The sequence below is a fragment of the Lagopus leucura genome, unplaced genomic scaffold (assembly GCF_019238085.1).
Source record: "Lagopus leucura isolate 7727_CA_CO unplaced genomic scaffold, USGS_WTPT01 Super-Scaffold_73, whole genome shotgun sequence".
Classification (NCBI taxonomy): Eukaryota; Metazoa; Chordata; class Aves; order Galliformes; family Phasianidae; genus Lagopus; species Lagopus leucura.
Window position 1 is genome coordinate 47,187,334 of NW_024962252.1, and position 25,331 is coordinate 47,212,664.

The 25,331-nt window shown below is 39.6% G+C and overlaps 1 protein-coding gene and 1 long non-coding RNA gene across 4 annotated transcripts; both read right to left on the reverse strand.

Moving 5' to 3' along the window:
- Window positions 1–4,753: 4,753 nt before the first annotated feature.
- LOC122186169 lies at window positions 4,754–6,545 on the reverse strand. Its single transcript, XR_006181076.1, has 3 exons — window positions 6,285–6,545; window positions 5,563–5,656; window positions 4,754–4,915 (listed from the first exon to the last, which is right to left on the reverse strand). It is a non-coding gene; the product is annotated as an uncharacterized LOC122186169 (long non-coding RNA).
- Window positions 6,546–8,255: 1,710 nt separating this feature from the next.
- On the reverse strand, window positions 8,256–22,259 carry SLC18B1 (solute carrier family 18 member B1). Of its 3 annotated transcripts, none has more exons than XM_042895247.1 (14): window positions 22,187–22,259; window positions 21,633–21,772; window positions 19,871–19,966; window positions 18,119–18,192; window positions 17,104–17,251; window positions 16,380–16,536; window positions 15,111–15,247; window positions 13,495–13,596; window positions 12,522–12,613; window positions 11,698–11,793; window positions 10,877–10,951; window positions 9,466–9,559; window positions 9,322–9,368; window positions 8,256–8,831 (listed from the first exon to the last, which is right to left on the reverse strand). In XM_042895247.1, exons 1-14 carry the CDS (start codon window positions 22,230–22,232, stop codon window positions 8,759–8,761), a joined length of 1,377 nt encoding a protein of 458 aa, XP_042751181.1. In that variant the 5' UTR covers window positions 22,233–22,259; the 3' UTR covers window positions 8,256–8,758. The 3 variants fall into 3 exon arrangements, with proteins under 3 accessions (XP_042751181.1, XP_042751182.1, XP_042751183.1); XM_042895248.1 differs by having other exon boundaries at window positions 21,633–21,916; window positions 22,187–22,208; XM_042895249.1 differs by lacking the exon at window positions 22,187–22,259 and having other exon boundaries at window positions 21,749–22,096.
- Window positions 22,260–25,331: the final 3,072 nt, after the last annotated feature.

Genomic DNA, 25,331 nt, shown 5'->3' on the forward strand with positions numbered 1-25,331 from the left:
ATACCACGTCCTGTGGCATAGATACACATGCTGAGACACTGTACCTTTTCATAACAAGCAGTGTTTTCCACCTCCACTATATCAATTGCACACGGTTACTATTTAATACAGCTACAAAGTAAAATCTTATTTTTACCACATCATTTTGTTCAAACGCAAAGCATTTTACGCCCTGCAAGTCTAATTTTTTTTATTATTATTTTGAACAGATTAAATGCAAACAATGTTGTTTTCTTTCTTTTTTTTTCTTCCAAAAACAAACCTGAAAAATAAGCTGTAGAGTTTACATCATATAAAAATCTTAGCCAGTACACACAAAGTAATCCAGTGCACCCTCTTGGCCTATGGGTAAGTAATCTGTTCATGCTGCTAGCTTGTGCCAACACCTGCATGCAGCCTTGACACATCAGTATCAGCAACCATTTCATCTGGGAGACTGATACATCCTGTGAAGTTGCTCCTTTTCAGGATTTTTATTATAGCTCCACCTAACTGCTTAGAAAAGGTGATAATTATCAATAGCTTTGTGGAACAGAGATTTTCCACATTGTAAAACTGTATCCAGGAAGATCAAGTAGCCTCCCACAACTGCAATTTAGGGCATGGCATGCCAACATATTACACAGTGCTGAGCTGACTATCTGATTTTGAAGCAATATTCTTGTTTTCTTTTTACAAGTAGATGATAACTTAAAAGTTCGGCCACCTGCCTTCAAAGTTTTCATTACTCTTATCTGGTTTAGGAAGGGGCTTGCTCAGATATGTGGCTGAACAGTGTTGTGGAACTGACTTTGATACATCTCCCTAAAATAATTCAGATGGTTAAAAATCTTTTGTTATTGGGCCAGTATCCTCTATTCTGGGTCTGGATTTCATGCTACTGAAGTCAACGGGATTTACTTCCCCCAGTGGGATCAAGGTCAAGTCTATGACAATTCTAAGCTATCATACAAAAACAGACACAGAACTGTCCAGCAGAGTAATTCACTTTGTTGCAAGATTAAGTACACAAATCAATGTGCGATGACTATGTTGTTAGGGCAATTTAAGAAATAATTTCCATTATAATTGTGTGTATTGGCATTAATTAAAATCAGTTAATATGATAGTTAGTACCAGAGAAACAAGCAGAATCTTAAGAGCATCTGCAGTGATATTGTGGTGAAGCTTGGAGCATGCAGAGGGTCCTTTTCATACCATCTCCCAAAGAGCACTACATTCAAAACTGGCTAGGATGTACCAGACCAGCGTATCAGAGGTCCATCAGTTAGCATCTAGTTATGGAAAAGTAAAGAAAAAAGGAACATCAACTAAGCAATATTATTGTATGACAAACACAAAATAATATACTCATTAATGTTGACCTGGTTGAAAGATGTCTTAGAAAAAAGACATAGCAATCTGTGTGAATGCAATGTGTATGAATCACTTATACAGAGTTACTATGCCTAAATAGAAACCATACAATATTTCTGTCTTGGGAAAGATTTTATTCTAAGAGACTTAGGTGGACATATGGGTTGATCTGTGAATTTTCTATCAGTCCATAAGAGTTCCAGTTATTCGGTCTGGGGTTGAGGGATTTGGATTGATCAAGAGGCTGTACAAATTCAACTAGCAAAACCAGACAAACAAAGCTGCCTTGAACTTGAGCTACTTACAGAAATTGAGGGCACTAAATTCCATGTCTTGCAGTGCCTTTTTAATCATTCATACTACATGATTGACAACTCCAAAGGGTATCTTATTACCTCAAATTCCCCAGGGGCCAGCTGCACACCACCGTACAAGACTTGTAGAAAGATGTAGTTAGTGCCAAACATGCTGCTGAGGGAGAACATGGCAAACTTGGTCTGTGTGGTCACTGCTGGCTACCAACACAAGCTCAGTTCTATGCTTCTACACTTCAGGAGTGCATATCTGTGCAGAAGAGGATACTGAAAAGCAAAAATATCAGTCAGCTTTCACAAAACAAGAGCTGTAAGTTGATAGTAAGAAAACATACAGAAAGATAGTAAGAAAGGTACAAAAATCTAACACATTAAAAAAAAGAAGCCTAGCAGAAAAACTTAAAATAACCACTATGCTGACAAGCCATGTGGATATAAACATTATATCCATATTTAGTTTCTTCATTTTGAAAGATAATTATGCATTAGAAAATAACATTAGCACAGTGGCAAAATCCACAGCAGAAAATATCTCTCTCCTGTGAGAAGAGCATCCATATGAAGTCAGTGAGAACTCTAACATCTTCTCTCCCTTTCATAAACATACAAGAGAAACCTTAGCATGTTAGAGCAAAGATCAATTCAGGGTCTTGACTTTCATGACTATGATATTATCATAATATAAACAGAAAAATGAGATCAACATCATTCATGTTAACATGTCTCATGAAGTAGTTTTGAAAGAGGCCTAAAAATGTCTCTTCTTGAACCACCTCAATCAAAAATGGGACAAATACAAAGGGTCTGTAAATAGAATATTCCAACCTTCCTGCTGTCCAAATAGAAAACTATTACCTGCACATAATACTCTCCTTCAACAACATGTGTCTATCAAAGGCACCTAGTACATGAAATTTCATCTTCCTGCTTGTCTGACATCTTGCAACTCAGGTGGCAACAAAAGTCCTTCTGGCAAATGGAATGATTTCCTTCAGGTTGAGTTCAGTGAAAAATAAGAGAATGTGGTACACAACTACGCTGAAATAATTCTCATTTGGTGGAAACTGTCTGATACTGCTGTCATACAACTTCCAGTCAACAGCAGAAAGATAGTCAGGAGACAGACAAGGGCACAAACTCAGTTCTGTCACCAGAAGGTGACTGTTTCCTGTTTTTGTATTATAATAGTATGCTCTCAGACCATTTGGGGCATAAGTACCGCTGGGGGGGCGGCGCCCCCCCCCCCCCCCCCCCCCCCCCCCACACACACACACAAAACCAGTAAGCTTTTGATCTGAAAGAAAGCACAAGTAAGCAGACTTTTCTAGCTAAACATGTCTACTGGACTGTTCTGAAACTAAATCAGGTCTTCACAGACTACAGTCCTGATCTAAAGCTTTTTTGCTATCAATGAGAAGTAAAAGGAACTCTGATGTTTCTTGTACTGTGAGTCACAAAATTAGTACACTATGCTGTAAGATAGGATTTAAGTAGTTGAAGATGTACGTTTCTTCTTAAGTTTAGCTCCACTAGAAATCCACTAGATCCACTTGAAAAAGGAGTGCTTCTGATTAAAGTGAACACTAATGTTATTGAGTAAAAAACATTACCTGTAAAGAATTAAATTACCAAAAGTCACATTCCTATGCAAGTTCTTCATGTAAATGTATCTTTAAAGCCAAGAGTAAAACTATCTATAAACAATATGAGTTGTCTGGCTTACGCTCATCAATTACTGAGAATAGGTACAGCTTGTATTTGCTTTTATTTCAAGGGTAATTTTTAAGGATACTTTTTAGCAGCACCAGTAAGTTTCTCTCATTCTGAAAACATTAAATCTGTGCTTTACTTCTACCATCCTTTCAAGAAAACTGTACAGTGAAGAGCCTGCAAAGAGAACTTTCTGTAGTTTACCAGACTCTCAGGAGCATTGCTTAGCACTATGTTTCCACCTAGTGGAGAAAAAAAGTTTGGGCCTTAACACGAACAAAACATTGATGAGCGCCACTTCTGTGAGTCAGAAGATGAAGAACCAATCACACACGAAATCTCAGGAATTATCACTTTAAAAGGCACCAAAGGTACTCCAGCTATCTTAAACATTTCTGAGTTGCTATATATCACATTTTGATTTCCTCTTTATTTGTAGAAGTCTTAATCCTATTTACATTTGTATGTATGCCCAAAAGTTATGGGTATTTCAGGTCGGGACAACAGAGTTACAAATATATAAATGTTTTCCTTCCGAACAAGATAAATATCATATTACCTTTTGTACCCAAAGAAGAGTCGTGTGCATTTGCTGAGAGAAAATTGACATGCATTCCCATACCTGAGTGAAACTGGATCACCAACAAAAGTGGGAAAGTTATTAACAGAAGCAGTTGAAAATAGAATGTTGGCAACCTGAAATGTGCTCACCAAAACCATAGCTGGATTACAAAAGAGTATGTCTGCACAAGTGAAGATGCCAAAGTATCCAAAGGATGCATCAGAAGTCAAAAATTCTGGATCCTTTGGGCAATTAAACTGTTTCTGTCACAAAAAAGGATGTATTGTTTGTTGACAGAAAAGTATTTTAGAAAAGGAATCAAATGGTTGGAATCAATAATATTAATTATAGCATTCATTCACTTAAATACAAGTAATTGAGAATATGTTTTGTGAACATGTTACTTAATTTTGAAAAGGAAAATTCAAACCATTGCAAGAGGAATTAAGCACAAATATCTGCGATCCTGATTTACAGAAGTGAAAGAGATTTCTACTTAGCAGGAGTTCAAGACGTTAAAGTTTTAATGCTTCATGCTACTTCCTACTGATAAACACTAAAAATAGATGGTCCTAAGAGTTTTGATTAAATTTCATTTCATTACTTGCTATTAATTAAAGAAGAGCAGGAGTGAAGGTATCTTAAAGGAGTGACTTTTCCTTGCTGATGTCTGCTAAATAACGACTCTATGTACAAGTACACTTAAGCCTGAGAAGTAGCCTTTATTCCACATTTTTCATTACCCACTTATCATCCAGTTCCTGAACTTCATGGAATTGTTGTACCTTGTGATAACAAGCCACCAGTTTCCTTTTGGAATCAAAGACAATGTTGGTATTGTACTGGTAGTAACCATCACTCTTGGTTACCTTGGATCACTGAACTTACATGGCTTCTGGTTCCCCATATTCACAACCACGTAGATGGAATAATTCCTTGCCAGCACAGGCAGCACAGCTCAGTCTTTTCTGTACTGGTCAGGCAAATCAGCATGGAGGGAAGGAAATAAGACATCAAAAACAGTATAAATGCCAAAACTAAAACTAAAGACCACTAAAATAATCAGTTTAGTTGCTTTTCATACAATTGTTTTCCATTGTTCAACAGGAGGCAGCGGTTTTGTGTTTCAAAGCTTAGAATGCTGAAACTCTGGCTTTATCTTAAATCAAATAACTGAGGAACACAGCAGTTTCCTCATAGTGAAAGTTAATCTCTGCACCTTCTAGTTCTCTTTTTTGCTGCTGTCCTGTAGAACAATGATGTGACCTTGACATCTGAGGAGATCTTAGCATTCTGCTTCAGCTCTTGATTCAGCTGCTATCATGATGTAGCTCAGAATTTGTTTCTTCTACATTGTGCTCCATTATCTTTCATAAATTCATAGAATCTTAGTGCCACCGGGCTGGAAAAGACTTTCAGAATCATCATGTCCAACCATCAACCTGAACTACCAGGTCTCATCAATAAACTCAGTGCACTGATCACACATCTCTTCAACACTTAAGCAGTTCATTCCTACGCTTGATCACCCTTTTCCATGAAGGAATACTTCCTCATGTCCAGCATAAACATCCTCTAGCACAACTTGAGACTGTTTCCTCTTGTTCCATCGCTTGTTACCTGAGGAAAGGAGAGAGACACCATTCTCACTGCAACCTCCATTCAGGCTGCTGGAGGGACCAAAGAGATCTTCTCGCAGCCTCCTTGTAAGCCACTAAAAATGGTACAATTTATTAAGGAAAAATAAAACTTGAGCTTCCTTCCCTTTATAATGCAGTGATGTCAAAAAGAACTGGGTCAGAACAATATCACACTTTAATTTGAAGGAAGTAAAATACGTTAACATTAAATGGCCATTATTTCTTTTATATAAATCTTGACCTTCATGAGCATACTAATACACACACAGAAAAAGAATTAAAGCGAAAAAGATTTACGGAAAAAAAAATATCAAGGAAGTTGTCTGAAGCTATCTATGGCAACTAACAAAGTCTAAATTCTCTTCCTCTAACAGTTGCCCCAAGACATTTTAAATGATATGCATAAGCAATCCTCAATGCAGTTGTTTTTCTCAACTGTACTGTTCCCCTTCTGTAGCAAAGACTATACCTTTCAGAATCAGTACATGGAATGCAGTCCACCTGGGGGTCTGGAATATTCTCAAGATAAGCATATACTATTCTCCTCATAAAGACCCAGCCACAAATACCATCTTCAGAAGTCACAACAATACAGGCACCCTAGTATTGACACAGAAAAACAAAAGACAACATCTCCCCCCCTCTCCGTAGTTGACAAGCATTTACCAAAATGAATGGCTCAAATTAAGTCATAATACCTACCTGCTGCTTTGTTGACAGCCGCTTCCAAAATATCCATATTTCTGCCATCAACATCATCATCCTCAGGAGAAGCAGACATTTCTCTGTCCTCTGACAAGTGCACACTGCTTGTAGGCAGCTGTGACATAGCTGTCTGAGGCCCAGGCATCAGGAGCAGACAGCACCAAAACCACAGCAAAGCTATGAGACCTCAAAAGCCCCATACCTGAAACCTGAAGTCACCCAAGAGGAGGACAGGGGCAAGTAAAGACAGGGAACTTAATAAGGAAGGTCTCGCAGAAACCTGTGAGTTCCTTGAAGTGCTAGGAAGTCAACACCATGCAACACAATCCCCATGTCTCAAAAACCTCACAAAACGAAAGGTCAGAGAGTTGCGAGCATTGAGCAATCTGCATTACGCCACTGATACAGAAGTCACTGCTGTGCCGCAGTTGAAGAAACACTGCCGGCCAGATTAGCAAACTATTCAAACACATCATTGCTGTGGGAAGGTAGGTTAATGTAAGCCCAGGTCACAGCAGAAGAAAGCCAGTTTGGGAAACCTGAGGAAAAAAAAAAAAGCACACGCAGATCTAGTAGGGTGTGGGCAGGGAACTGGCCCTGAGGTCAGCACTGCTGTTTGGATGCGAATGGTGCCACCACCAGCTCAGCACTGCTCCAAATGAGTTTACTTATGCATTGTATTTATTCACAATTTTAGACTGTACGACTACACTAATAAAGCAAACTGGGTATTTAGACCTGCCATTGGATGACAGAATAACAGCACCAGACATGGGAGCACTCAGTTTCCCATAGGAGATTCCACTGCTCTTCAACCATAGTTCCTGGACTCCTAGATAATCACAGCAGGAGGTTTGAGAGTTAATCTGAAGAACAGATCTGGAAACCAGGACCTCAATTTAGGTTGTGGGGTTTTTTTTGTTTTTTTGTTTTTTGTTTTTTGTTTTTTTAACTTCTACTGCAAACATGAAAGAAGGGAGAGAGAAGATGTAGTGCCAGACCTGTTAATTTTCTACTGGACAACTGGAGAAGCTCGTGGGCTGCAGGACAGCTCATTATTTTCAGTGACATTTGTGTTCTTGTAAATCCTTACCACTTCAACTCCTAGCAGCACAAATCAGGTAGGAAAGTAGGTGATTTCTCAGAGTGAATGAAATCTCATTTCTATGGATTTGTACCTTGTACCCTTTGCATTTATCCCTAGTTTTCTCAGTTCCCTCTCACCTGCCTCACCCACAGCAAGGGCAGGATTGGCATTTTAAAACAGGCTGAGTGGTACACTCTAGATTTCAGAAAGATCTAATACCAGGCACAAACAGAAAGCTATTGCTTTTCTGCTTTTTGGCACCCTATTCAGCTCTCTCACAGCAGTTTTTCTCATTAGTACCCAAAAAAGAGCTCTGGCAGAAAATTTTTCATGTAAATTCCACTGGCTACTCACTACAAAAAAGTTGATTGCAAACCTAGGGGTAAACCATTTTCCTTATCTATGAGACAAATGGATAGCACAGAGTACCTCTTCTAGGGCCCGGTTCTGGGTTCAAGGACAAACTAAGACTCATGCCACAACTGAAGACTAAAAATCTAGAGTCAGTTTGCTAGGCATGTCCATATCTCAGTTCACTTCACCTTTTGTGCTTAGTATCTAGAAGGAGATTTTTTTTCCTCTCTGTTGACCCTAGACTTCTGATAGACACACTTACTACACAGGCAACTGGGACAAACACTGCAGCTGGCATTTACTAGCAAAACAGTTATCTCACAGACTAACCTAGGCTTCCACATGTTAGAGGAATGTATGCGTACACACACACACACACACGCACGCACACTTGGAGTACCCCATCTCCTCCAAGACTGGAAATCAATTCTGCATGGAGATGTTTACTTCTCATTTTCAGGCACTTTCGTATATTATAAACGCTAGCAGACACAAAGACTTTTCCTGTTCAAGAAAATTCACAGAACTTAGGAAAAAAAGAAGTTGTTTTATTGAAAACAGCATTATGCTTAAATGCTTTGCCACTTCAAAATTCTGTTTCAAAATTTTACAGTGTCAGTTAAGGTATTACAAGATAGTCTTTCTTCTAAAAAAAGAATAGAGAAAAATCATAGTAGCAAAATAGTAGCTTTATCTGAGAGTAATGCACAGCAGGCTCAAGTACAGTAGCCAGACATTTAAAAATGCACCTCTTCACATACAGTGGTACACTGTATACAGAATACAATTAAACAGGCTGACATTTGAAGGTTACTCATCAGTGCAGCCAATCCACGTGAGGACTTCCAAAAGAAAGGCAGTCAGTGTTTAGTGTTTCAAAACAGTGATGCAGCTCCAACTAAACCACAACTGGTCATTCATTAGGGAGATCATGTATCCCAAGACCACAACAACAAAACACTGTTAAGCCCGCTCACTTCAACACTAAGTTAAACTACAATAACAAACAGAGAATCAAACTCATTTCTGGCTATGTTTCACTACCCAGTAGATGAGTTCTTTCTTCATTATCACTAGAAGGGTTTTGCAGGCTGGAACTGGAGCTGTTTGCAGAAGGAAAGGAATAGGAGGGGAGAAACAGGTTTAACATTCTGTAGATATTTCTATGTAGTACCAATATTATAACATAAAACTCACACAAGATATGGAAAGAGCTAAGTGGATCATTGAATTTGTTTCCTTAGCATTGTGCAGAACTACGTAGTACTACTTTCACACCCCTTGTCTCTACTGACATAATTCACAGATATCCTTCTGAAGGAGCCATCAGTGGGATTTAACCCTTAATATAACAGTAAAGTCCAATAATGTCACAGTAAAGTCCAATTGCACTTAGAGAAAAGGCAAGACCCAGTTCAGGTCTCTGTTTAGGTCAGTAAGGATTTAGTAAAGAATAGAGATGTATGTAAGCAATACTTTTACTGCTCATTCTGTCATTTAATATCAGATTGGTAGTGAAGAAGAAACAGAAGCGTGGCTTCCAAACATCTGCTTTATACAGCTTTAAGTAAAACAAAGAATAACTCCACATACCTTTTTCTTGTGGCCTCAGCAATATAAAATATTCCAATTGCAAGTCCCTTTGAGAAAATGGTCAGTTACAATCATAATAATAACAACCTTATGCAACAGCTCTTAAGTGCAACATATACGAAAAGCAAAACATTTATCACTTACACTTAACACTGCCCATCCTCCTTGGATGGCTGACGCCCATTCAAAACCCAGCTTTTCATTTAGAAATCCTCCTAAAGTGGGACCTACAAATGCCCTGTAACAAAGCAAAAAGAGGTGCAGATATCCCAAGTAAATAAAAGGTACAGATTGTATTTCTGCACAGGTTTTATTGGACTTTGTGGCCTTCCTCCATTGATTCTTTCCTCATCAACAAAGAAGCTGACTTCTGCAGCAAGTATTAACTCTTTGTTTGTTACAGCCCCAATAAATTTACTAAGTTGTCTCCTCAGCTGTAGACAGGACATACATTAGAATGCTAAATGCACTCTTTTCTGTATCCTGCATGTCTTGGGAGCTCCATTAACTACAGTGTTCTAACAGCACCTACATAGATACCTTCTACCATAAAAGAAATTTAAACCCTCATCTCTCAAAATTTAAACCATCCAAATCTGGAAATAGATGGATATAAGCAGGTGGAAAGGCACAGTGTGATGGTTATGGTTCTCATTACTGTGCTCACAAGGTTGAGCTGTATGTAAAACCTGGCTCCTCTGCGTCAGCCTAAGAATGCCATGAAAGGTTATGCAAAAAAGTCCTACATGATTCTGTCATTTGCTACAGTAAGGGATGAAACTCTGTACAAGAAGAGATTTCCTGGAAGCCAGCCATAATAACAGCATGCTCAGCAGCAGCACAAAACTGAGTTTTATTAACTTCATACTGCATCTATCTGTACTGAACCCTGTACACCAAATAACTTAAGTGCTAGATGTCCTGTTTATCTTATAAAAATTGTGCAACTGAAACCCACCTGCAGCCACGGAAGACTACACAGACTGACAGAATATTGTGAAAGTGGCTGCCAACAGAGGGATTCAATTCTCATTAACAACTTTGGAAAGTTATTCAGATCAGTAGCATCTTTCACTCATTTCTGTGACAACCACTGGGTAAGAAATTCAGGAACACTGTGCTAAGCTCTGCAAAAACAGACCCTGAATAATGGCTGTAGTTGAGAGAGAACAGTGTTCCATGCAGAACATAAAAAAAGGTAAATGCAGGAGGAGAAAAAAATTAAAAAAAAAAAAAAAAAAAAAAAAACCAGTCTACTTATGTCTATAATAAACACCAAAGGTTTCAGTGGCAACAAAAATAACCATTAAAGAGGGCAAACTAACACCCATTTAATCAGGGCAGGTTTTTTTATATGAAGGCATTTTAAAGGTAGACAAGTCCATTCCCTTGCAGGATAAAAGCCTTATTTCAACACATCCACTACACATTTGGCAAGAATCTCTTGAATGGAAGTCAACACAGTGACCACAATTGGAATTCAGCATGTTTTCACATAGCAATAGTGAAGAACAACCAAACACTGTAGCCTATTAAAAGGTAACTGCATACATACCCAAGGGACCACACAGCATTAAAGAGCCCAGACACCAGCCCCAGTAGACTCAAGCCTTCTTCAAATCCATTTTCACTGCAGGGAGACAGAGCACAATTAGAGATGCACAGCCATTACTGTGTCTCAATCTACATCCTCCCCCTAAAATGGGTTTGGTGGAATTACATTTGTTTATCCAGTACTTTCTTTGCTGTTTTTCTAGAAGGCTGCAATGCTACTTCTCTCTCATGTCTTCTTGGGCAGACTTCTAACACCATCACTCAGCCTCCATATTTCATACGGCAAGTGTAAAACAACGATAGGTGGCTTTTAAGAAGGAAAGACCTTGCTTCAAGGGGATCATACTTACAAAAGTAAATCAAGACCCTTCTAGGGCATTGCTGTCAAGCCACATCACAGACTTTGTACCTCAAGCAAGTGCAACTTGCCAGTTGTTGGCAAAATGCCAACGCAGACTGAAAATCCAGTTCACACTGTGGACTAATGTTCTTCAGAAGGTGAAATAAGTCCTGTGTATATGAAACCACACACGAGTCACCCCTAACTATGAGATTAAAAGTCTGTTAACTGTGCCAGTAGTGCAGAAGTACACATCTACAAAAATTTACTTGCAATATGACTGTGTAAATGGGACGCTCAGCCACAAAAATATAGGACAAAAAAAGTAGTGGAAGAAGCATGTAATTATTACTCACTGCTTTGGTCTCAAGACGGGAAAATAGCCACACCAAAAACCCACTTTGCATTCACCTCTGAAAATAAGTTACATCTTGAGCTTCCTACAATTAGTAGCATGGAAGATACACTGGACATTCACTTACTATGCACACTGCAGTATCTCTGGAAATACTGGGATAGCACTCATTCCAAGGGAAAAGCCAAGGAAAACCAGCACTAGGACAAACATCCACAACTGACTGCAAAAGAGGCATTTAAAAAACAGCTGAAGATTCTTTTCAGATCAAGACACCATTTGACTGATTGCTGTTATGTCAAATCACGCTGACTGAACACAAAACTGACTTTCCTGAAGCCAAAAAGAATTGTCCTAACACTTAGACTTGAAAATAAATCTTTGTGCTTTAAAACAAAAAAAAAAAGACTTCAACAAAGCATTTCAGTGTTGCATGCTCAGTTTAAGTATTTCTCCATCAAAAAATAGGTGATTTTAAGAGGAACACACAAGAGAAGCGGTGGACAGATGAGCTTAATTTAGTAATACAAGTACGCATGTAAAACCCATAGTTAATGAACACTGATGAAATTGAGAAGATTGAAAAATAAGACAGAAAGAGGACTTTGTTTTGCTGAAGTAGAAGTGCCATGGAACCAGGAGGCAAGGAAAATAAAAAAGCAGCACTCTTCTCAACACACGCGTTAACACGAGCAAACATATAAACATATTAACAAAATACTTAGAAAAAGGATCTATTTAAAAATGCTATCATTTCTACCTTAGCTACACCTCAATTTTCAGGTACTTTCACTGATTTACATTTAAAGTCTTGGGTTAGAAGTGAAAAACATACTGTTTCAAGGTCAGAGGTGCTAAACATAGATTTGTGGACAAACACAATAATGGCCATGCTAGCAAAGACTAAAACATTGCTTCAGGAGACAGGTTCAAGAAGAGACAATTCACAACCTTTCAATGTGCAGTACAGGAGCAGGTCCTAACAAGAAAAAGCACAGGGCTGTTACTAGGCCTCCTGACACCAGCAGCCATTTCCTGAGGTGCTGTGAAAGAAAGGAAGAAGCATGCAGTTTAAAAATGTGAATATGTAATGCAGCTATTTTGTAATACTAATTCTAATAAAATCTAATACTCCTCTTCTAAATCTTCATCTTTTAAAAAGTACTGCTGGTCTACAGACCATCATTACAAATAAACTAGCAATTCACAATTTCTAAACAATATTAAGAAACACTAACTTCACGTTTTCTTGTCACCAAAGCAATCACTGTCAGCAGTGCTTAGAACAGGGATTTCAGAATACCAAAAAAAGGTGCTGCTCTGTTGGAAAAATATTCTAGGTCTCATTCTTCCTTAGCATAAGAAATATAGTACAGCACTGCAACCAGTTCTCATATACAAAGTCATTATTAGCTTCAGTCAGGAAACAAACAAACAAACAAACAAACCCCCAAAACAACCAGAACTGTCATCGCTCTTCATAGAAATTATTCAAAGCCCAGTTTTCCTCGATCAGTTAGTAGTGGTTGTCAACAAGGCAGTTTTACATAAATCTTACTCTTCTCAAAAGTAGATACAAATCAGATGCAAACAAAAGCATGAATAACATGCTTTTGTTCATAACACATTTTAACAGTCTGTTCTGTACAGGCTGGAAACACTGTGCTTAGTTCATCAAAAGAAAACTCAGTACATTTCAACTTAATCAGTGTCCTGTACAATTTCGTCTGTTCTTGTACAATCCAGACCTAGCAAATGCAACCTTAAGTTGGCATTATTCAATGCACCTGCAAGGTCCTGAAACACAGATCTCTTCACAACAGCAGGTCATTGTACATTACTTCAATATGGGAGGTCCTCCACTTTCAGCTAAATGTATAGAGCACATCATCACCACTAAACAAGCAATCGGGACAGTACTCACTGGCATTTTGTCACTTAGGAGTCCAAGGAGGGGAGAAGACAAGGAGTATGAGAGTGCCAAACCCAGGAACACTAAGCCCACATATCCAGCTGGGAGTTTGAACTATGTAAAGGAAAAAACACAACAAAACAACACAAGCCATACAAGTTACATTAATTAAAGGACAATCCAAGAATTATATTTTAGGCCAAATAAATGAAATCTATTAAGAGTTTTACATATTTTATTGATCTCATACAGATGTTTGTCAAGTATTTGAAGTCAGTGAAGCTAGTTTCCTTCCCAGTATCTCTACACCAGCACACAGGACCTTAACGCTGATATCTGGCATATCTGAAACAGGTATTTCATACACTGAAATTTAAACGGATTTAATCTTTACATCTCCAATCTTCAATTATATCTTCATTTAGAAAAGCATAAAAACCATAGGCACCCACTGCTAACTACTTTCTTTCTTAAAAGAAAGTAGTACTGTAAAACACAACAATGGCTTTTGAACCAAAGAAAGACTTTAAACTGAATAAGAAACACTCCAAGGACTACATTTTCATAATGCAGCAACATCTCTATGTTGAAACAAAATACATAATGAACCAAATGCATACTCTCAAATGAATGCTTTAACAGCTAGAATGTATTCCAAGGTGTTTCATGTGGCATGAACTACATAAACATTCAGTATTTCCTCTCCATATGCAAAAACATGATAATAACTCTAATTCTGTGGTTAGAATACTTGCCAAGAACGCTGCAGCCCTTTCACAGCAAGCACCTGCTAGCACAGAGCAGGGAAAAAGCAGCAGTCACACCACTGCACGCTACTTGACAGTGGAATAATTACAGATCCTGTCTAGGTGGTAGAAGACGTGTTCACATTTCTAAAGATGTAAGAGGTTAGCACCAAGCCTTCTCAATTCTGGATAAGTACACTTTATGCTGAACTAGACGGGGAAAAAGTAGCTGTAGTGCTACATCTTATAAAATGCTATACCTAGAAAAACAGATAAATAAGCAACTCAAAAAGCACTGCTTAATTTCATGCAGGAACCGTTCCCTCTTAATTACTTTAGACACTATTGGAAAAACAAATAAATAACGTTAGACAGAAACATTAAGGTAAATCAAAAGCAAGGAAAACATTTGTTGTTGCATTGCCTCTGACAACAATTTGCCTTTTAACGAGTACTGAAGAACCCAGCTAGCCAACTACCTAGTTGTAACCAATTTCTCTCTGGCATTGTTGTAAGTGAAAGCAGTTTTGTGACACCATGTCCCCATCAAGAAACACGATGCTGAAAATGACTGTTGCAACTTTACAGAATTTGCTTTCAGTAAAGAGGAAAAAGTCCCTTGCGTATAAAAACTGCCTATTAAGAGAATGGCTTCTGCAGCTGAAAGCCAATTCAATGGAAAAAGCAAGTATTTTAAAAGCCCTGAACTTTCTCATTCTCAAAGTTCCTGATGTCAACTAAAGGAGTAAATTATTTGGAAATCAAGCTAATTAAACCAACTGAAATGAATGAGGCATAATATTCTTCAGGATAATTTAAAGTACAATTTTTACCAGTTGTTCACTGCAAGTTAGGACTCTCCTGCACATTAACAGGACTTACCTTCTTTAAGATAAATAGAGACATTGTGGGATCCAAGAAGCCCAAGCATGCACTTAGAGAAAATATAGTAAAACAGAGAAATAAGACTTTTGGTAGAAGAGCGAGCTTCCAAAATGACTCCTTGGTGGGGATCGAATCTGATTTGAAAGAAAAGAAAGGCAAAGGAGAAATAAAAATATTGTGAAAATGCAGTTACTTCTTCACTAGTCCTTATACAATGAAAATTTCATGCATACGTTTTAATTTAAAACAAGCAAAAAAGGAGGGAAAATGAAGTCTCTTAGTATATCATCTGTACACTAACACTAATTCAGATCTCCTACATGTTCAATTCATATTGCAGACAGGAAGCTTCACTTAAGGTACCTCTATTGGATATCATTTCTAAGTCAGGCTCCCTTCTTGACGCTGTCTGTGCTCTAATTGCTGACTGCCATCTTAGAGCATACATAAAATTAAAGTTCATTCATCTGCATCCACCAACTCAGAGCTACATTTATTAGTGTAGTTTCAAGTGGCCATGTGGTTAACCACAGCAAATTTCTTCTAAAAGCCAGTATAAGTGAAGTTAATCTTCAAGGCTTTTGAATTTAAGAAGAAAAATGAGGGGAAAAAAAAACCCCAAAACTATTTTATAGTTACTCTGTTTCTCCTAGAATTAGAACATAAGAAAATCAGAACCTTTCAATCGCCGTCCTGTGGAAAGACTTATCTTCAAGCTATCTTTCTGCCCGTACTGGATCATCTAAAATTTAACCAAATGTGTATGATCTCCAGCACTTCTGTTAACCCCTGCATTTATTAATTTTAACATTCGTTCATGATAACCAGATTAGGTGTCAGTCAGTACAAATAATCCCGTTTTGTTCTCACTGTAATTCTTTCCCCACTACCAAATCCTCAAACACACCAAGCTCTCTTGTCCCAGGCAAAGCCTATCTCCTGCCTTTCTTCAGCTGGCTATAACAAACTGATATTAAGCAGATACCACTGACCCTTTACAGGCTCTGAAGCTAAGGAGACACACACAAAAAAATATATCTCAGCTTAATTCCAGAGTCCTAAGTGTCTGCAGAAATACACATGACATGCTGGATTCATTCCAGGCCATCTGCATGCACCAATTGGTAAAAGATGGGCTTGATGAAGACTGCAAATTAATTCAGCCCTCTGAGTTGAATCAGATTCCAGAAACCAACAGAGTTCTAAAGGACAGTTAGATAGACAAGAAATTAAGGTAAAAAAAGGGGTAGGGAGAAAGGTGCTTACCATAATTTGGTAATAAGCACATATTCATAGGCACTAGGAGCAATACCACACATCCCAGTGTAACAAAAGGGATCTCATAACCAAAGGATTGATACAAAAAGCCACCTAAAGGTGGGCCCAGCACCAGTCCAAGCCCTGTAAAAATTTCAAGGCTGCCCTAAACAACAGAAAAGAAAGCAGATTAAAAACAAAAGTCAGCATATTGAGAAATTTCAATGTTACGATGACTTTTACAAAGTGGGATAGCAAAAAGAATGTTATTCAAACCACCTGTACCCAAACCCGCTGCAGGGTTAGCCACTCAGCTACCACCCAGGTGTCCAAGTCCTGAGGCAGGGCAAATGCTTTACTGATGAAAAGCACTTGTAGTCCAACCCAGGCTGAAGTGAACCCCTCTCCGACATGCAGAGTTACACTATGGCCTCTATGGTGGGGTGGGAATATGCACTCCTGTATGGAGATGAGCATGTCTAGTTAAAGCTTTTTTTCCACAAATGGCCATCAAGATTCACTCACTAGGGGTGGGAAACACTGAAACTGCAGTAGGAAAGACTCAGATTAATTAAATTATAGCCAATCTGGCATCTTATATAAAGACTACGTGATAACTTTGAATACATTTGCGTGTGAGACAGCAGATTTTATCCTCCCAGTTTTAGAACTGCCTACAGCTAATCCACTGTATTGCGGGTACTCAGCTGTAATACTGTTTTTTTGTACTTACCAGGACAGTAGCTATATTATTGGGAAATGCCTTTGCAAGAATTGAAAATGATGCTGTCATTGCTGCTGCAAAACTTATTGCATCCATTGCTCTTACTAAAAAGCACAAACCAATGAACATTGGTCCACTTGGCACCTTGTCCAACATTCTAGGGGGAAAAGAGAAAAAAAAAAAAAAAAGATATAAATGCAGACCTTTCTAGATGCAACAAGTCATCCAAAAATGGCTCAGGAATATCAGTGTTACTAGTTAAAGGACACAACTGTAAGACACACAATACTGTCTATTGCTGCATCTTTTTTTAATCACATCAGTACAGCCATTCAAACCCTATCAAATCTCTTCTGACATCTTTATCCTTTCCCCCTTTCTTTGATGCTACAAAAGAAAAAAAGAATCACAGTCTCCTAACTCCTCACCAAAAAAAAAACCCCACACAACAATGCCATCTTCTGTTGTATCTCATAGTTCTTCCGAGCAATGATTCAAGGAGTCTGATGCAATGAATTACAGCTACCTAATAAGAAATTACTTACTTAATTTTTAATAATACTTTTATTTTCCTATAATGAGTGGCTTAGCCTCACTGGATGCCAGGCAAATCTTATTTGCACCCACAATTGTGGGTGTTTTTTTTGTTGTTGTTGGTTTTGTTGTTGTTGTTGTTTTTTGTTTGTTTGTTTTAAGAAAGCAACAATTAAAATATTATGCATATGTAGTTCCTTTATTGCTGCACTTTGGCGGATTTCTTGCAGTTCATTAACTCTGGAAGATTTTTGTTTATAGAAATTTTCTCCTTAGTTTTCAAAGTACTATACAAGCCTTGAAACCTTGAAAAGGAGAAGTATTTATTGGGCTTTACAAGTGATAAATAAAAGCAGACGCAAAAAAATGACTTAAGCAAAAAAGGTAAAAGATGTTCAAGAGTTTCCAGTTGTTTTGTGAATGTCTTCTCATTTGGATGAAAATAACTAGAAGACAAATGCAACAAAGCAGCCAAACAAAAATTACTCACCCAAATAGAATTGTTACCCATCCAGAAACAAACATCCCTGCCACAAACATGAATTTTGCTCCAATCTTTGTAAGCTGTAAATTAAATATAATTTCCAAGTTATTATTTCAATCAGAAAGTTATTGTTAAGAAATCAAAGCATTCTTGATTGAAAAAGAAATCTCTATTTTACAGTCTATACAACCAAAAGATCGGGAGACAATTCTCCTGCCTGTGTGTCTTCACACAACACGGAACCTAAAAATATTCTAAATGGTTAAGTGACTTAACCCAGTTTTCAGCTGGGTAAGACAATGGCGCAGTTAGCTATTTCACAGCTGCATGTTGCAGCTTCTGCAGGGCAGCAGATTGCTGCAGGACTCCTCATAACCAACTAAAATTAATACATTCTCCCTCCAGTAAAGTCAGCGGTGCCAAGTCAGCAATACCTGTTTCATACATGGCTTGGAAGAGTCAGCAGAAGCTGATTTTAAAGACCTTTAATAATATAAAGTTTTGGAATAGGAGGCATAGTAACTTCAGGTCTTTTATTTGTTACCAGATAAATAACCCAGTTTTCAGACTTCATCACTAATGTGAAGGTTGAGAACAGGCCCTGACAGAAAACTTAATCCAATAACAAAGTACACTGGAGCTTCTAATTCCAAGCTGTTACACTGTAACATACCCTAAGGACAGTAGGTATTTCAGATTGTTTGTCTTGCTCAGACCTGGACAGCATCCTTGTGTTCCAGCCACTAATACTGAAACCTCTATTACAGCAAGTTTCGTTGAAACCCTCAAGTTTTCTGACTGTTGGACTGCCCACCTCTATTGGCAAGACATGCTCACTTCACCTGTCCTCAAGTGAGTGTGGCTCTCTCTGCTGTGAAATACTTGGTGAGGGTGTGCCATAGCTAAATACCATGACAAGCACCAAGAGCAGACTTAGCAAAGGCACTGGTGTGACACTGATGAGCCACCTCATCACCAGGAAACAAAACATCACCACTGACTTAAGAGGAGAGACTGCCCAGCCAAAGAACAAGAAAGCGAAACTGCAACAGCCCCAGCTCAGGCAGGGTTCTGGCCAAGGATTAATAAAAACCAGTGCTCTATGTATGTGCTTACTTATATAACATGTAACTTATCTGTAACTGTAACCAACCAGAGAAAAACACTGATTCTGCAAGAAAACTGAAGCTGGAAAAATTGGAGACGTTGACCTCATATTGCAGTTGGATGAAGTGAAAGGGGAAACTGAGTTAAGAAACAGTGCCATAATGGAAGGACAGGCTAAGAAAAAGGCAACATATCAGAAAAAAAAAGGGTGAAGCAGACTAAAGGGAAAAAAAATAAAAAACCCATCTTACTAACACACCCAAATAAAACTGAATATATATACAAGTGAAATAAATAAAATATAGGCTAGTGAAAGATATAAAATAAAGGAGGACTGATGGACAGATAGATTGTTCTGAAGCAAACAGAAAAGTTAACCAGAAAAGGACATAACAACAACAACAAAAAAAAAACACAACAGTTGCAGTTCAGAAACCCTATGCTGCTTTCAGGAACTGTAGAAGAGTAATTTTTAAACTGTGCTGACAAGACCTAGATCAGATTCAGACTGACTGGCCAGGCTCCAGTTACCACAGACAACATTTCAAGGGCGCTCCTGAAGAAACATTTCTTTTCTCATCCTCACAGAATTATCCTTGTGTAGCAACCTGTGTCATCAAAGAAGTAAATCACAGCTTCAATGGTACTTACATAATTTCCCAAGATTAAAGAAGTCAAGAAATTGACCAAAGCAAAACATCCAAAAATCAGGCCAACAACTGTGTTATTGGCACCTTTTTTTTCTGCCTGCAAAAAAGATCACAACTAAGTAAAGATGGAGGCAAACCCTTCAGGTGAGTAACATTCATACTTTGTAAATTCTTTTTAATTCTGTCTGTGCAGTTACAAAACTATTTCTTTTCTCAAAGGCAGCAGGTGCTCAAGAGGTAACTTCACAGCAATTTAAAGACATCTTCCACTTCTACTTAAGCTACACATAATCAAAAGAAAAGCAACATTAAATCCTCAAAGAACAGAAATGCTGCGCCGCATGCTACGCTACTGACCAGGTGAACAGACTTTATACCCACTGCTCCAGCTGGTGGGCTGTACCTTCAGTTATTTGATCTCATTCACAGTGAGAAGGTAGCAAGCAGGGCAGTCTGTTAACTTCACTGTATCAGTTCTCCCCTTCATCATCTTTGTAGCCCACCTTTGCACACAAGGAAGGATACAAAGGTGGTGAAGGGTCCGGAGGCAAGGTGTATGAGGAGCGGCTGAGGTCCCTTGGTTTGCTCAGCTCAGACCAGGGAAGCCGGAAGAGAGGCTTCATGTCAGCCTATGGTTCCTCACAAGGGGAGCAGAGGGGAAGCACACAGCTCTGTTCTCTGGGGACAGCAAAGGGACCCAAGGGAACAGCACGGAGCTGAGCTGGTGGGGGGTCAGACTGGGAGTTAGAGAAAGGTTCTTCACCAGAGGGAGGTGGACACAGAACAGGCTCCTCAAGTGGTCATGGGCCTAACTACCAGGGTTCAAGGAGCATTAGGACAGCACTCTCCGGCACAGGGTTTGGATTTTGGTGGTCCTATGTGGACTCCAGTGAACTCTGTGATCCTTGTAGGTCCCTTCCAACTCATAATATTCTATGATAACAAGTGTCCAGCAGATTTTTTACTTATCCAGCTGGTACAGCACACTTATGCTGGCATATCAAGGGCAAGAATTTCAACAATTCCTTTTAAAAATTGGGAACAACCTGGTCATGAGAGAAGTAGATTTCTGCTGCAAAGGCACTGTGACAATGTTTTGCATCCCTTATTAAGCACTGCAGTCACTCAGCAGAAGTAGAAAGTATATTTTTTCTTGCAGTTCAGCAAGTTTAACACAGTGAATGATAGTCAAGCATGAGTTAACAAAGAGGAAAAAATAAATAAATAGTCATTGAGAGATTAAAGTACTGAAATGCAAGTCAGGACATGGCTTGAGTTTTAATCTCAGCTCTATCACCAAACTGTTAAACAACACTGCAAAAAATTACTTCATTTCTATTTTTAATCTATCTTGTCCCTATAACTCACTATCTAATCTATTACCTCCCACGCTAAGAGCTGGATGCCAGCTGGGAGACCTGTTTCTTAGACTTGAGAGAGCAGGGAAGCTCCAGCAGGAAATAGCTGTGGAGCCTTAGCACAAAGCGACCACATGTGAAACCAAGCAAGCAAATGTAGCCCAGCCATTTACTTGCTGTCTCCTCTGCAGCCACGGGGACAATGAAATAAGTCAGTGGGCAGGAACCAGGTCATTGTTACTTACACTGAGCTATTTTAGTCAGCACCAGGCCATCGATACCAATTCCCATAACCAAAGAGTAAACCACAGCTCACGCACAGCTATAAAGGTCCTATAGTGCTCAAGATCCTCTTAAAAACTTCAAGGTGAAAAACACAAACGAAAGAACAGACAGGTAGTTTACCTCTCCAGGGAAAAAGGGGCCCAGGATGGAATAGCATATCATTGAGCTGAAGTTTATGGAAGCTGCTGCAAGCATGGTAAATAGCTGCTGCCTGGTAAGCCTACTCGATTCCTCACCTGGTGCTTCTGGCGTGCCATCCTCTTAAACGAAAACGAAAAAAAACCGGATAGAGAAAAGCACGATTTACAAATCACGTTTGGAAATCAAATTCTGTGCAAAACGCCGATCCTCCTCACCACGCAGCAGTATTTTCTCCGTAACGCAGGACCGCACACAGGCACCACCTGCCCGACACACGAAGCAAACAGTCCCAGCCGCGTTTCGGTACTCCCGTGCCCATCCCTCAGTGTCAGCCGCTTCGCCCGGCGGCAGCGGAGCCTTTCCAGCCTCTGTCCCGCAAGCTCGGCCTCACGGGGCACCCGCTCCGCAGGCGGGCTGCACGAAGCACGACACCGGCACCCACCGCAGCGCCCCGTCCCGCACCCAGCGCCGCCCCGCGCGCTGAGGCAGCCCCTTCCAGGAGCCGTCCCGCGGGGCGCCGGCCCCACTCCCACCTGGCGGCCGATCGGGCCCCGCACCGTCCGCCGCGCGGCTGCCCATGGGGAAGAGCGGCGGGTTCGCAATGGCCGGCACCGCCTCCTCTGGCAGCGGCCCCGTGCTGGTAACGCAGCGGGGCAGGGACAGACGCCGGCCACTGAGCATGCTCGGGATGCGGCTCGTCCTGACTGCGGACCGAGGGGTTCGTGGGATGTGCTGGGATCGGAGCGGTGGGCACGGAGAGCTCAGCGCTGTTGGCAGCGTTGAGATGTTAGGGTTTCGATTCCGACCGTTTCGATAAATCTTTATTTATGTCGGAAGTTCTAAAAGGGTTCCGAGCAGCGCGGTGTCACAGGGGTTTACATGAGCTCCGTCACTCGTGTCTTCCAACTGAATCCTGCAAGAGGTGTGCTGTGCCTCGCCATGCAATCTGCTAGCAAGCAGCCGGCCTCCACACACATCGCACACCTGTCCCAGCAACAGCCTGTGAGCATCACGATGCTGTGATCGCTAGGGGCTGCAGGGCCCAGGAGCTCCTCTGCAGTAAGGCCAGCTGAGCAACGGTTTGGTGGTAAAAGACCAGGCACAGGGTTCCATTCTGCTCAGTGTGACCGACCTGGTGGCGGTCTCTGGAAGTTTTACCACCGTGGTCAGACTGCTCAGGTGTGAATGCTGATTTGCCTGCTAAGCGATCATCCACGCAACCTTCATCGAGCACAACAGTATACAGTAACAAAAGGGCTGAATGCCAAAGTTGTTACAGAATGAACGGCTATAAAGTAGCAGGAAGAAAATCTAGGCTGGAGTTGGAAAGAAGGCAACTGGGCAATGCAGTCAGCACAGGTTCCTACAGAGAGGGGAGGAAAATGAGGAAGGAGAAGAAGAGTGAGTTGGAGACCTCTTCAAACCCCAGTGAAAGACAGAGCACCTATTGCTATGGAGACAAACCAGTAACAACTTCCTAAAAGCACTATTTTAGCTGTGCTATCAGTACTCCATCTAGTCACCAGTTATAATATAAGATGCATAATGGGGATGTTTCAGAGCAAGTGTTCCCATTTATGTTAGTTCAGAATGCCAGTGACAGTGATGAGAAAAAATACAATTCTTTCTTGTCACAACACTGGGAAGCCTTAAGTTATTTAGCAGTTCCAAAGAACAAGGGTTTATTGGGATCATATTTTGACAGTGCATTTTGTGTGGCATATGTTTATGGCTATTAATTTAAAAAATTCCCCAAGAACTACCTTGACCTTTTCCCATCTGCCTCCAGACAAAGCCATGAACAGAAATCTTTTTCACAGATGCTGCCCATTGAATGGCCTAGAAGGGAAAAATGCTTATAAATGATAAAGGATAACAAGAAAATGTTGGTATACACAAAGCATGAGGCACAAATAGAGGTAATAAACTGGTAGAGAGAGACTGTTGGGAAAAAGAAAGCTTTCCTTTTTTGCTAAACAGTCAACTCTGTTCAGGAGGTGAAATACTACTCCAGTTGTTTCTATTCCAAGTCTACTTTTCAGCGCAGAATCACATCCAACAAATTTCAGCTTCTTTCAAGACCTCATCCTCCTCTCATTAATAATTATATGCAAGTAGTAAGTAGTCCAATAAAGCTTATGGAATCACATTTCCACAAAGTCCATGTGTGCAGTAGAAAGATGAAGTATGGGAAACAGAAGTGACGTGATCAGCATGAGCTACAGCTCATAAAATGAGATGGGGCTACAAGCTCCCTGTGTGTCCATACAGTTTGTGAATGCAGTGCTTGTTGTCATGAGAAACAACTGGTTGACAGAACTTTTGTTAATTCTTCCTATTTTTTAAAAAGGGAAACTATAAAACTAGCTATAAATTTTTATTAGCCTTTGAACAGGTACTTGCTACCTGCCTGTCACAATAGCTTCTTAAGCCTTACTATTCATTTTCTTAAAAGCATACTTCAAACCTTTCTTGCTTATGTCATGTCTCCAGCAACTTTAAAAAAAATCTGTATTTCAGATCCCAAATCATTGGTAGAATTCAAGGTTTGCAGTAATGAGCCCTCTATAAACACTACAAAGAGTTTACATCCATTGTTTAGTCTGCAAAAACAGACAAGCAACAGAAATACGCTATGAAAAATGCTTTATGAATAGCTTTCAGTGTAGACATTCAGGGTATTCTGAATTAATTAGCACAAGTGAGGATATGTTTCCTATATTAGTGTGCTGTATATTTGTATAACTCTTAAAAACACTTTTGCCTTACAAACCAGAAATCACTTGGCCAGTGTTTATTTGTATCATATGACATTTTTTCCCCCAGAATTTATAATGGTGCACACAGGTAGTCAGAAAGTTCACTATTGCTGTAATGTAATCAAATGGTAAGCACATGCTTTGAGAGAGACTCTTGTACAGATTTTTTTCTTTTTTTTTTAAATATTCATGACATCAAAGATTTTTCTTCCATTGGTGCTGATATACCATAGCTTCCCTCTTTGTGCAACCCTAGAATGATCACACCATACTTTCTACAGGTGCTTGAAACTTGGTGTAGATATCTTTTGTTCTTCTGAGTAGTGCCACATGGATGGCTATTGCAAACTATTGCCTGAAGGTGCTTGGAAATACTCCTATCACCTGTCTGGGCTGGTGAGCAGGATTTCTGTGGATATAGGGCAAGAAAATGGGTAAAAGTAACTTACCCACTACAAAAAAGCATTAATGATGCAAAACTTTTTTTCTGAACTGTATGACCAGGAAATGAAATAATTGTTTAGGAAGAGCAGAGTCAAATAAGCACTGATGTTACTTGCAAGAAAGCTTCCAGCCTGATGTTCCATGAGACAGATAAATTTTGGAATTAAAATTAGATAATTCTGTCTCATTGCATCAGAAATTTATCATAGCACTGCTTGTGCTTTGCATTTCTGGAAACAGACTTCACAGGGAAATAAGTTCTGCAAATACTGTTCAGAACCAAAATTCAGAACTGTCTGTTCGGAGTTTAGCAGTACTGTGGACCTTTCTTGGAAGTTTGTAACAGCTGACACTTTCACCCATCTATCTGACTGCCTTACTCTCCTGTGCTCTGTGTGAACTCTTCATTGCTCAGTTCCTGAATCTCCACAGTTCAGAACATGACAGGTTAAATTTTCACAACAGTTTGGTATTC

Excerpts from the sequence above, each read along its gene's own strand:
- SLC18B1 (XM_042895247.1), bottom strand. The coding sequence starts at position 22,232 with ATGGGCAGCCGCGCGGCGGACGGTGCGGGGCCCGATCGGCCGCCAG. Across the intron at positions 19,967-21,632 it reads GCCCCTTTTTCCCTGGAGAG|GCAGAAAAAAAAGGTGCCAA; the intron begins GTAAACTACCTG and ends TCTTTTTTGCAG. Across the intron at positions 15,248-16,379 it reads GTGCTTATTACCAAATTATG|ATTCGATCCCCACCAAGGAG; the intron begins GTAAGCACCTTT and ends CTTTCAAATCAG.